Here is a 13,361-nt window from a genome sequence, read left to right on the forward strand (position 1 = left end):
GCTTGATAATATTTCTATCTGTTAGTTGCACTCGATAAACGGTTGAAGGTTATTTATTTTATTCTATCCATCTGTATAGCCTGTCACCCACGGGAAGACAAATGTTCAGGAATATGGTAAAATAAATGTAACCGTTAATAGTACATAAAGTAAGCGTTTGTAGAATCATTCATGATGACAAAATAAAGGATAATGCAGCACATATCACAAATTACTCAGAAGCATATCACACACCTTGTCATTAGCTGGACTCATTAGCGACAAATATTTATCACACAACCTTGAGCATCGGAAAAAAATATTCATATAAGGATCAATTTTACGAAAATTAATAAAAAGAATATGATTCCGAAGCATTATACATTTTACGATTCATACGCTCGTAACGATAGTTTGTTTGAATCTTTTACAGTTTTATTAATCATGTTATCCTAACACTTATGTTTTCCCCCATTTTTCATAAGGATCATACCATTATTATCCAAAGGGTACTTTCATTGATTGGCTTCGGAAAATATTTTAAAACAATATTTGTCTCTTACTAATAATTAGGATAAACGCGCTTACATTTGTTAATTGATGTTGAATTCATTTTAAATCGAAATAAATTATCTTGATCCAGATCATGTTAAATCTGACACTGATTTTGACTAGTTTTACTTTTTTTAAACGTATCTGAGACATGTGATACATAATTTGAAAAAAAAAAACAATACTTTACCGTAATTCTGGTTGCGGATTATGATCTGCTGACGATAATGGTGGATTGTTGTGATAAAATATTTATTGAAAGAAACTTTTTTTTGTGAAATTTTCTTCAACGTTTTTGTTTTGTTTTTCAAAGAATTTTATTACAACATTTTTTGATCTACATGTATTTTGGTACGATGACTAATAATTAACAATTATGACACAACTGTTCGCAAATCGTTGCAACAGCCGATAGTAACGGTTATGGCCGTGGATAATAAGGAATATGTGTCTGTTGATTGGAGTATAGCAGAGTGTAATAAAATACTAGCATTCGGAGCGAATATTGTTGAAAGCATGCATTGATGGGCATTATAGTATTTATAATAGTAGCTTATCAATTTAGACGTTACGGATGCTTTTCGTCGCCCAGTGAGGTTTGTCAGATTAGCTGTGCTAAGTTTGCTTTCTTTTTTGCTGATCAATACTGATTAAAAACTCATAGATAAACAACCAACACGGCGCTTTGTGTCACTTTATCTGTAAAGGACGAAAAACTAAGTACATCAACACGGATCCCTGATTCTGGTTGCTCAGCAAGCAGTGCAGAGAGTTTAACTGGATCGGTATGGTTCTGCCTATCCTAGTATATCCTACTGCAAACGGTCGATGAAAGAAATGTGGTGCTGACGAATAACAAAACAATGGCCAGAACACCAATGTACGGGCGAAGAGTGGTAGCATCGCTAGACCCTGGCTTAGGCGCCACTGTGGTTGTGGAAGGTCGCAGGATATCACCCAAATTGGTTATTATGTCCGGCAGCGGCTTGATGTTCGTATCGCAGGCCGTATTTTGGATGGCATCCTTAACGGTCGCAGTGAGCACCCGAAAATTTACATCGTTTCTGTTAAGCGTTTCATACATGTATTGATGTAGTCGATCCGAAAGAACCCAGAGGTTACTTTCGTCGTCCACCTTGACATCGTTGGGGAACACCATGTCGACGGTGCTCATGTAGACCCTACCGAGGGACTTGATGGTATAGGCACGGTTGGATGTTTTCCAACACGTAATGGCATTTAGATTTGGCAGGGCGTAGAAGATGACGCCAGTTTTCTGGTCAACGAATGCAACACCGGCTTGCCCGTTAGGACCACGTGATCCCAAAATTTTGAATTCATGATAATTGCTCGCATCGGTAGCGTACGTTTGATTGCGCAGCACCTTTGTTGACACCGAGAACTCATTTAGAGAACTAAGAGGATGAAAGTATAGCGTTGCGTATCCGTCAGCCTGCGGCTTGAGCGCAATTCCGAAAAGACCATCATCCCACTGGAAGTTAATGCCAGTGATGTTGTAGTTCCCTGCTAGTGGATCCGGGTGGAAAAAGTGATGCTTTACACGCCATGATTCCTGCTGCTTCCATGAGTAAACTACCAGACCAGGACTGCCAAGATCGGCCGCATACGCAAATGTGTCATCACAATCCGTATCTTCTACGGCAATGTTGGCATAGAAGGAGTTTTCCTTGCTGTGATCCGCAGGGAATTTGTACCGTCGTAGCAGATTGTCATTGTGCAGATCATACACTAGGAGTGACGTTGGGCTTGTGACGGTAGTGTTACCCAGAAGTTCATCAATACCGGTATCCAGCACCCAGAGTCGACCACAGCGGTCAGCTCGTATACGGAAGGGGGACACTATTTCGGGAGCTTCCACATCATTGTTACGCTTGTGAGCACTCCAACTAGGGTACGGATGTAGTCGAGGTGACTGAGTTGTGGTTTCTAATAAAGCGAAAGAGAGAGGAATAGAAATACAAAATTACATACAATGTTCTAAAATTTAAAGCTTAAATCGAATGTGATATCAGATATCAGTTTTGAAGCATTACAACACCAATAGGGCTATGAATATAGTTACGAGATAGTTTGAGAAGTACTTGTACAACATTTCAATAGTTAGATGGTGTTTCAATGTAAATATCAATGCGATAGTGTTCATTTGTTTTATATAACACATGTTGCAATGCCTGATGTATGTTGTTTTAAAGTGATTCGCTGCAGGTGCACCACTTGCAATTTAATAAATGGTACGTTGGGTGATTTGGTCCATGCTTAGCAGCGTTGTGCGACACAAATTCAATAAACTGTTATGGATCGAATAATTATGTTTCTGCTTTGCTTCAGAAATTGAATTCAAATTATGATACTTCATTCTACGTTTTACCGACAAAGATTTATGAATAGGTGCGTACTAAGTTCCGGAATGGTTAATTGTAAAACCAAGTATGACCGTGAAAGTACTAAAAATGAGATCAAATGTCAATAGATTACAAATCTCGCCAGGCTGTTGCCTCAAATAACAAGGAAGGAGTGGTTCTTGACCATTCTTTTTCGAAACAACTATATGAGATAAAAGCATGTATCGGTGAACAGTGCTAAATGCTGATAAAAAACAAACGGACGATTCGCGTTTGGTGCTTTACATTAAAGGTTCAGAAATGTATTTCCAGTCTATTTTGCCATAAATGTAATGTCCAACGACCTTGGGACAACAGTAAGATAATGGTTACATTCACTAGGGACGCGATCAACTATTTTTACGTGTAGTACTACACATACTGAAGGAACTGGATACCGATACAAAGCTAAAGAGTCAAAAGACCGCTAATCGATCGAAAGGCATGGTGGTCGCTTATATGCAGTTCGCAAGGTTAATCAATGTAGCGATCGATTGGCGGGCCTGTTCAACGGTATAATAATAACTTCTCTTCGGAAAGCCGGGTAATGTTCAGTGTTAACCTGCGCTAACCCTTTTTTTCTTCGACTAAAGCAAACCTAACAAGCGGTTTTGCTAGTTCTTTTTAAAGCGTTATGACAACGCATGTAATGGTGCATGTAGTGAAGGTCAACAAAAACCAGCAAACGGGTAACGGAGTCCCGATTTCCCAGTGAGTCACACAGTGACACTTGCTTTCGATCGAGCTGATCGGTTTGGGTTTTTTTGACTATGGAAAAGGAATTTTAAAAACCCCCTAGAAACTACACACTATGAGTCATTGTGGCTTCTGAAAATAGTACAAAGAAACCTAAAAAAAATATATGTCAATCGATATTTCCAAATTATTCCAACAAAATTGTACATAGTATGTTTGACATGAAAAAAAATGTTAAAATTGTTTGCCTTTTTGTATGTTTGAATGAATGTCTTGAATGTGGATATTTAAACATGTTTCAGAAAAGAGATTCGTTTGAAATATTTTTGTTGTTATTTTAACAGTCAATCTAAGTGACGATTTTTAACATGACCTAAACCGCTTTAACAACTTTGAAATAGATAGACGTCATGTTCATGAAAATCTGAATACAGAATATATTACCAGAGCTAGCTGACCACACGTCGTCTGGATGTCATTAGTACACTTTAAAATAGAATATTTATGCTTTTGTATGCACATCCGTACCCATGCGGCTAACCGCATGGCTGGTCAATGCTGGGGCCATGGTGGACACACGCCTAAACTGAGCGGCTTGCAGCGAGATGTGACTAAACAGTAACGCACAATGGCGTGAAGTAACAATGAGAATTGGTGCTACGAAACTAACCGCATAGCTCAACTGCAACCCGGGGGCTTCAAATTGACCTAGCGCGGTGTGGCCTTAAAGGGAGGTACCTTCGCAAACTTCGACCAACACACAGGCACACGCGATCGTGAAGGTAGGCGGATGTATATATTAATTCGACGGCGCGTGCGCGTGCCACAGGTATATTGAAAGGCGTGTGAATTTGATCGTCAGATAATCCGTTCGTGTCGGTTCATTTGGCTTCCTCATTTCACGACCACGGTCAGGGTTTGACCAGTGCATTCGAAATGCAGTTATTATGCCTACCCTTCAACCCTCCGTCAGCTTGATTTATTGTGTGCCAGCCAGCAGATTGAAATAGTGTCACAATGTGTGTTTAATTAAAAAAACAGAATAATAATTTTGCAAAAAATAATGAAGTAATGCCATGTCTACGGTTTATCAACTCATGCAATCTAACCCTATTGCGATTGAAATCTCTTAATGATCGAGCCTTTTCAATAATAATTTATTCTGCACGTTTTTTTTTTATTATCTTACATACCGTTGAGATTGATATATGCGATCGACGCTGGAATGCCCTCTTTCCATCGGGGCAGTGTTAGGAAAAGGCGCTTTTTGTAAACTTCCAACCCGACCGGTATCACATTCGCCGGAATGTAACGTTTCGTTGCGATAGCCTCTTGACGTTCGGCTTCGCTTGGAAATTCGAAATCAATCTCGTTCCACTGATATGCTACTCTCAAATTGTCGTTGGCTAGGATGTGCTGAGGTAAGAGAGCTATCATACAACAGCATAGAGCGGCTGTAAGCACTAGGGTCGATTGTTTGGTTCCGTTCATCTTACAACAGTGGTTTGGTGCGATTACACTTCACGATCAAAAGCTTTTCATTCAGTTAGTTGTTCTGCACCTCGGCTAAATAGCACTCACTATGAAATTCAGAGCATAGGTTAGAACGAACACGTCGATATTAATGTACGGTGATCTTTTTCATTAGTATTGCACTGTAAAATATTATAATATATTCACTGCACTGCGGCTTGCTACACCCTCTGAATCAACTCGTTGTTTGTCTGTGCAGCAGCGCGAACTTAACGAACGCAGTTTCGAAACTCAACTAAAGCACTCGCTATGTCCGGTGAGCGATTGAACACACCGGCTTAGAACTCTTTCGGACGCAGTGTCGCTCTAACAGCTTCTCACTCCCCCTAGTTACACCGACGTTGACCGCGCATGTAGCCACTATTGTACTAAGGCAGCAGCTCAAACCCCCTGCTCACGGCAACAGGCAAACGGGCACCAAGCAACCTTCAGCAGGCCGGGTACGAGTTCAGCAAAGCACCGGATAGCTTTAGTTCCTTCACGCTGCAAGCCTCACTGTATCGTTCTTCACCGTTCGCACGGCATTGCCTTTGGCAGCGTGCTTTCGGGGTCCGTAGGTGAGGGTCTAGTGCGTCCACCTTTCGCGCAGGCAAACTCCCAGCCTGGATGATAGTGAGAGGCAAGAAGAATAATATGATGGCGACCAAAAATTAAAAGAACGCGTAAGGTGAACAGCTTTTTCGTGCTCCCTTCTCTGAACCTCTCGGTGTGAGCATGCTTGCGTGCCTTGCCACAAGTAGTTTGCCCGTGTGTCTCTTTCTTTCTATCGTTTCCCAGCCTTTTTTGCTTTTACATCGCCTCGAGAGAGCTTTTTTGCTGCTCTCTTAGTGCACGAATAGATCGTTTTCATTCATCCAGCACAGCCAGGTACCGTAGATGAAGGCGTTTTCCCTTCATACGCACACTTTCAATGCTTGCAAAGCTTGAGCTTTAGCATCTAGAGGTTAAGTACCGCGTTCAAAGACATCATCTGATGACGATAGACCGAGCAATCGGAGCAATGAAACCAAACAATTTTTGAATATTATCCTTTTTTTTCGCTGTCGTCCTGTCGACCTATGTGAGCCAATTGTAGTATTTAACAGTTTGTGGCAGGTTTCTTACATGCCTTTATTTTACGACTCGATATTCAAATTCAAACTGGTCTTGAGTCTCAATGCTGTCCAAGGTGTGGTTTGGAGTCTGTCGGGCGTGACCGATTCCAGCCTGTTCAATGTACAAAAGGAAACTTGAATTTTTCAGCTCCCCTGTTTCTGATGGACAAAGGTAACGCGACGCTTCTCAAATTCCACCCTGAATTTGTTTAAACAAATCAGGTTTTGTACGAAATTATGGCAAACACACTCAATACGCTACGGGAATGCACGAAATGTTCAAAGAAACGGGCCCTTCAAAGGTCATGCATGGCGAAGGGGGCTTCTTCGGTTGTGAATTGAAATTTAAATATTCATCAAGCTAATGTCAAGCAATAAGTATCTACTTCGTGTGCACCTTCAAAGGTGTAGTATCATGGCATTCGTTCAAAATAAATTTGCATCAAGTGATAGTACTACATTTTGCTTTTGATGGTTCCTACTTACTGGTTTGCTGTACATTAATCAAAGAACGATTTGTACGCTTATGAAGAACGATTAGCTATGCAAAAATATCTCATTATTGCTATAAACGAACACCTTGAATAGCAAAAGGCGTCCTTCGATCGATGGGATATGCTCAACTGATGAAATGACCTAGCTAGAAGTTGTAATCATGAAATGACTACATAAATATCTAGCGGGTCGTCCGTACTTCTGGTAGCCCATTTTTTCCATAAGCTACCGTAAGAGTATTCCCTTTCAGGTGCCGAGTGGCATCAGTGTTTGATACAGCAGAATGATAGTGATACACCAATCGATTATCCATGATGGCCTGGATCAAGTACGGCGTATAACATACAATTAAGTCCATGCTACAGTACGAAGGATTGTCAGTTCCAGACATTAAACTCCTTCACCTCCAGCGTATCAATCATTAGACCGTGCCGATTGCCTTGCAGACGTCCACTAGCCGACGGGACCATCGGTTGTCTAGGACAAGAGATCGATAGTGGCATTGATGACTTGCACTTCAAAAGTACCATTATGAGTTTCGAAGACTCCATATACACCGCGGTTTCGTGCGAGTTAGTTCACGCCAGTGAATGGCAACGGGTGCGAGGTTTACGTTGTTTCGAACCCACGGCTAGATTTACTTTCTGTGCCTGACTCAGCTGAAAATGAATAGACCCCTCATTTCTAGACCGCGACCGAGAAATAGATTGGCAAAAATGCACCCAACAGATCTCAGGGTCTTTCGCCAAATACACGTGCTAGGCGCTGAAGCGTTTAGCTGCGGTTGAGATGAAAAAAGTCGTGACTGTGCCTAGTCGCTAGCGAAAGCTACACTTCGTCGAAGGCCATCAGGATAGAATGCCAAATAAATCATAGCACCATAGCACGAACAAGGAACACGTCGGTGTGGCCCCGGTTCCAGATTATAGAACGTGGAATTGCACTTCCTCTGTGTCGAACGACAACATGACCATTGTCCAGGAACTCTACCACATCATGTACAGCTCACCAAAATTGCGACTGCGAGTTTTGTAGACTTTGACGTAGTGTCGAACAAGTGGCCTACCCAAGCTGGGAGCATTTTCCATAGGGATGATTTTAAGTGACCGCGGGCCAAACACCCTCCGAGCGCGAGCGAGAAAGAGACCCTCAGAGTGTGAACGGGTCGGAAAGGATGTCGAGGTGGGAGACAAAATAAAAACAAGAAACGCTGGCACGGCTCTGGCTCTGGCGGCAAAATCTAGCCAAACAGGAGAAACAGGTTTTTTCGCTCGTCTGGTGGAGACCTCGCGCCGTCGCGGGAGCTTGTGAAATGCGATGGCTGCTGCCTCGGGGTTGTATGGGTGGTGCTGATGGTGGTATTAGCTACGAATTTTATGCTGCTGCACCCAACCTGCCGCTCGTGAGCTTAGATACTTGAGCATCTTTTTCAGGGTGTCAGTTTGAGCGGGGTTTGTGCTTTGGGAACGGCACACGACACCAGCCTAACAGTACAGTAGCCTCCAGTAGTACGAGACTGAAGGGTGTTAACATTAGAGCTGGCCCATTGACGGTTGTGTGCATATAAATAGAATGCATCGCATTCCTCGCGGTTCGATCACACTTCATCCTTCCATCCGGGTGTAACGATGGGTGCCGCGATCATTGTGCAAAACGGAGCTTGTCACAGATCGGTGTACGGCGTTTACCCCTTGGAGTTGTCGAGGTCAATTGTGTAAATTAGCGGTACCGGTAGTTTGAACGCATTCGGCCGTACATCACACCTTCAGGGGCTCATCACAACGTACGAGAAATTTCACTTTCTACTTCACGCGGAGTTGCGAGCCGTCGGGCAGCTTATTACAGGCGTTGGAGGCAAATTGCGCGTTCCTTCGCTTCCCGGTGAGATGGGGCACCAGTCATCAGCTTCCTACGCGAGCGATCGCAACCCAAGCGTAGGGCTCGCAACTTCCTGCCAAAAATGCGCCATGCTAGATGGTCTAATGGCCGATCGCAGTACTATTATTCGCTCGCCAAAAACTCCGCACACGAAGCATCCGGTACGGCACACGTAACGGTACCAGTCGCTCGAACCATTGGCCATTGTTTGTCGTGTCTTAGAAAGCGATGTTCCGCATTCCGCCCAGAGTGGGAGGTTGTTACACTAAATTGTTAGGCAAATGGGCACTCGACATGGGAATCCGATCCAGTCGATCGTTATTGACCAGCTGCATCGATGCGATCGCAATCATTCAAACACAAACACACAGACACACACACACTCACTCAGTAGGAATAATGTTTCGATTTTTTTGTTTGCCAGCAGATAACTGACTGATGAGCTACGGTTCACACGAGCGCTGGCTAACAATTTGCATCATCTCAACAACGGAGTGTGACGCAGCTTTAACAAGCAGTCGCTAAGTACTCACTTCAACTCCGACGGTGTTGCTGAACTACGAAATATCTCCTAGCAATCCCAACACGGCCCCGAGGCTCACGTGAGCTTGTCACTAGCGTACCCGAAACGTGGCGATCTGCCCTGCGTGACTGCGAAACAACAAATGACGTGCTGCTGGAATGGAAAGTATTCGGCGGCGGATCTGCTCCATTGAGGAAAAAGCCACCCGATCAAACCTGATCGTCGCGCTTGTCAGGCGGCATGATGCGAGTGAGCGAGCGCGCGAACGAACGAACGAACGATCGATCGCACACATATTCATGCTGCGTATGCTTGCACCTTTGCGCTTCTCTCGCGGCGTCTCGTTCTCTGGCATTCTCTTCTTTCCATCCCAATGGGGTTTGCCTCCCACCAGCGGGTGTATTTGCTGATCAGTGATTCACTTGAGTTGAAATGTTTAAAACGAAAAGGACTTCACACGGTGGTATGTGCAGTGCTCGAGGCTGCATAATGTCCTGCAGATGTTCGATGACGTGTCTCGTGGGACTTTGCTGATGATATTTCGCCAAAGCTATGAGCTATTTGTGCACGGATGCACGCTGTATGTGTATGTCACCGGGGTCACTTGGGAGCAGCATAGTCTCACGTGTGGTAGTCGTAAAACATGACACACTGCACGGGTGGGAAAATCCGGTGTACGCGTACACGCAAATACAGCTAGTCAACGCGGTGCCCTTTGTCGTCGTGGGAAGATGGGTGTAAGGGTACACATTGAACGGCGCACAAATTATCTAATTGCCAATCCCATGATGGTGATTAGCTGTGCACGAATTCATTACAACCGCAATGCAATGTATGCACTGGCGTAGGTGTTGGAGTGTGTGTAAATGTGACAATATACCAAAATCAGATAAAATAGTTCCGACAGAGATTGGGATTGAGTGCTCAAGTCCCAAGTGAAGATCATAAGGAAAAATGCATCAAACAATTATGATTCAATTTTCGTTATAACCATATCGGGGTTATCCTTCCTTCATATCGAATCGCATTTCACATTAGATTGGTTCGACCATTCATGCAACTTTGAATAAGACCAATTATTGAAAACCATTAATTTACATACATGTTTGAATGAATGCCATTACATGTGGAACAGTTTACATGATCATAGAAATATGAAATTTTGAATCAAATTCATGCCAATCAAAAATTAAACATCCTGTTTGCAACAAAAATGGTGTCAATATGTTTTTTATTCACATGAATCTTTTTCATGTTTGGTTTTGTTGTTTTGAAGGTGCCACAATATCGAGTTGCTTCGGCTCGTCGAGATTTGAGTGTGAGTTTATCTCACTCTCCAGACAATTGGGTTCCATTGTTTTTTTGGCCACTTCTTCTTTTGTGGTTTGTTTTTTGCGTTTTTCCGCAATCAGACGGCGAATGAAGACCAGCTCTACAATTTTTTCCAGTAGACCAATTAGACCAAGTACTGACAGTCCGAGTAAAAATCCAAGCGATCCACCGAGATCAGAAACAAATTGGTTGAAATCATATCCATGAAACTCCTCTACAATCTAGCAAACGACATAAGAGTGGAAACACAGCATAAATAAGTGAAATGCCCTTTTAGATGAGTGATCGTTTTGCAAAACTTACAGTGACCATTTTGGAAGTGTAATATACCCAAAGCTGTGCCGCTGGAACGCTGATGTAAAAGGGTTTGCGATTCATCACGGATGCTGTGTAGATCGTGGTAGTGCACGGTTGAAAACAACCGCACTGCGTTCCATCCATATCCTCTAGCTGACGGTAATGCTTTATCAGTTGCTTTGTACTGTCAGCATTGTCACAGTGTGGCGCTTCTAGTCCCGGCATCCAAGGACCGGAACATCCAACATAATCCACCACAGCACTCCAATGGCAAATTTCTCCGCACTATGTGGAAATAAATCAACAGACCGTATATCTCAATCAGCAAGACTGGCATTACTGGTGTTACTTTGTGGCCTACCCGGGTAGAGCTTTCGGAAGAAAATTCGACACATTCATTCTCATAGCTGGCAAGCATAAAGAAATGTTGCGTCGACAAACGAATTTCCATTTCTTCGTTGACTTCAAGGAACAGATACTCAACGCGACCGGACGACTGCATGCGGTTCTCTGCAAATAAACGCCAAAAAGGTATGCAACACGCGTATCATTGCAGGGTGGCTCAGATACGTTACATTTTTGAAATGTATATTTAGTTGTCTTGGAGTTTCATATTTTTTTAAATTTTGTTGTTGTTTTTTTTTGTTTACTGCTTAGAATAGAGTATTTTCAAATATTAAAAGAATATTGCGAATATTCTGTTCTATATATGTCGTTGAATTAATATTAACAATGATTGAAACTCATACCAAAAGGAAAACACTCGACAGAGCCGACTTACCCGCAAAGCCTTCGTTTTCGTCATGAATAAAGACATGCCAACCAGGAGGTGTGTCTCCGACACTCACACGTGACATGTTGGTATCATGTCGTAGCATGATCGAATAGCCAGCTTCCTTCCAGGAGCGTTTGGTTGTCGTCAAAGGATTCAGCGTGAAGCATCGGCCCATGTCTAGATGCATGCTTTCCTCTACTCGTATATCTATTAACGGCAAGATTACATGCACATCATATACTCAAAAGTGCACAAATAATTTGCACGTACTGTTCGTTGCACCGTTTAAGCCATGCTGGATGAAAAATTCCGAGTGGTTGTAGGTGGCCTCGCTAAACAGTTGCTCCAGCGAGGACTCGTTGAATGGAAACCGATCAAACGCGCTTGTGTATTTAGGATGCATCGCCAGGTTGTACTTTGTCATCACGTCCACCTTGTACGCCGGTTCACGGCAGAACGTAATCGAAGGATAAAGCATGGAGTCGTTGAGGTCAAACCGCGAGTGCGTGGAAATGGGCGGATCGATCAGCTTCTTGAAGCAATCAGTCAATTGGTACATGACGACGATACTGCAGATAAACAGCACTACACCGCGCACCACACGCTTCGGATCGTGGCACAACGCATGCAGCAAGTTCCATAGTTTGTGCCTTACTTTCGCCACACTAACCATTATAGCTGCGATCGTTCGCATAGATCACATAAGCCTAAGCGATGCTTTCGAGTATTCATGTTCGAAGCACATTTGAGACACTAGCACCACACACTTGCACAGTGATTGCCGAGCACCTGCCCGATGTTACAGACGTTTACCGTTGGTAGTGCACCTCTTGCACAATTTATATGGATGAGTTTGGTCGATAAACAAACAGCTCATAGACATAAATCAGTAGGTTATCTGGGCAGGCTTGAGTATTTTTTATCTATCGGGAAACAAATCGTAAATCATCGCATCGTACACATTTCGCGGAATCCAATCCACATGATGCGTTTCCCTGGTCGTTGGCATAATATACGCCGCAATGTACTGTACGCAATGTCAGCGTGAAAAGAAGATAATTTTTTCGCATCATTGCGCACATGTTTTACTAGCCACAGAACGCTACCAAATACGCTGGCGAAGAAAGTTTGTAACCGTAATGCTGCTTTTTCGTTGCTTGACAGCTTTCCAAGTTTTCGATGAACTTTGTCGTCAGATGTCTCTTCGAGTACGTTTTTCAACATCATACCGATGGGAAGTAGCTGTCTATATTTCAATAAGTTTGAGTAGCAATTTAATATCTTGGCACTAAAAATTCGACTAGGCTTATTTTCTCTAATCATTTGTTTCGCGTATGATCAATCATAGCCACAAGAGAAACGTATGACAATCATGTTTAAATCCCTTACTATATGAGTTAATCAATAGTACAATTATTTCAAACACTAGCTAATGAAGTGCTACAATATAGATGATTTAATTTTTTTTTTAATACGTTAGTCTTTACATCCATAAGAAAAGCTCTTGCTACATTGACGCGCGTTGGCACGTTTTCACTCTCTCTATACACGGTGTGAGCTGGCAGATTTTTTTTGTATATTACACAAATAGGTGGGTAGAGATGAAAAAGGAAAAGCGAAAAATTACGGACCTGTTAGTTGAATGAAAATCACATTCTGTTGGCCGCCGTGTGGCAAACCAATGTTCATCAAGATTGTTCGGACTCAACAGATCACGCATGCCGTCTCCTAGTTGTTCGGCACGATTTCCTTTTTCTTCTTGCGGTTGATCTATTCACCTACGAGAAAGAGAGAGTTTTTAGATT

At 42.8% G+C, this 13,361-nt stretch overlaps 2 protein-coding genes across 2 annotated transcripts; both read right to left on the reverse strand.

Moving 5' to 3' along the window:
• Positions 1-849: 849 nt before the first annotated feature.
• On the reverse strand, positions 850-9,267 carry LOC128727276 (protein yellow). Its single transcript, XM_053821171.1, has 3 exons — positions 9,253-9,267; positions 4,823-5,209; positions 850-2,478 (listed from the first exon to the last, which is right to left on the reverse strand). Exons 2-3 carry the CDS (start codon positions 5,118-5,120, stop codon positions 1,334-1,336), a joined length of 1,443 nt encoding a protein of 480 aa, XP_053677146.1. The 5' UTR covers positions 5,121-5,209; positions 9,253-9,267; the 3' UTR covers positions 850-1,333.
• Positions 9,268-10,402: 1,135 nt separating this feature from the next.
• Positions 10,403-12,229, reverse strand: LOC128724149 (degenerin mec-4). Its single transcript, XM_053817914.1, has 5 exons — positions 11,827-12,229; positions 11,563-11,763; positions 11,143-11,291; positions 10,788-11,066; positions 10,403-10,705 (listed from the first exon to the last, which is right to left on the reverse strand). Exons 1-5 carry the CDS (start codon positions 12,227-12,229, stop codon positions 10,403-10,405), a joined length of 1,335 nt encoding a protein of 444 aa, XP_053673889.1.
• Between the last annotated feature and the right edge of the window lie 1,132 nt (positions 12,230-13,361).

The sequence above is a fragment of the Anopheles nili genome, chromosome 3 (genome assembly GCF_943737925.1).
Source record: "Anopheles nili chromosome 3, idAnoNiliSN_F5_01, whole genome shotgun sequence".
NCBI lineage: Eukaryota > Metazoa > Arthropoda > Insecta > Diptera > Culicidae > Anopheles > Anopheles nili.

Excerpts from the sequence above, each read along its gene's own strand:
- LOC128724149 (XM_053817914.1), bottom strand. The coding sequence starts at position 12,229 with ATGGTTAGTGTGGCGAAAGTAAGGCACAAACTATGGAACTTGCTGCAT. Across the intron at positions 11,067-11,142 it reads CTTCCGAAAGCTCTACCCGG|TGCGGAGAAATTTGCCATTG; the intron begins GTAGGCCACAAA and ends ATTTCCACATAG. Across the intron at positions 10,706-10,787 it reads ACACTTCCAAAATGGTCACT|ATTGTAGAGGAGTTTCATGG; the intron begins GTAAGTTTTGCA and ends GTCGTTTGCTAG.
- LOC128727276 (XM_053821171.1), bottom strand. The coding sequence starts at position 5,120 with ATGAACGGAACCAAACAATCGACCCTAGTGCTTACAGCCGCTCTATGC. Across the intron at positions 2,479-4,822 it reads CGCATATATCAATCTCAACG|AAACCACAACTCAGTCACCT; the intron begins GTATGTAAGATA and ends TCGCTTTATTAG.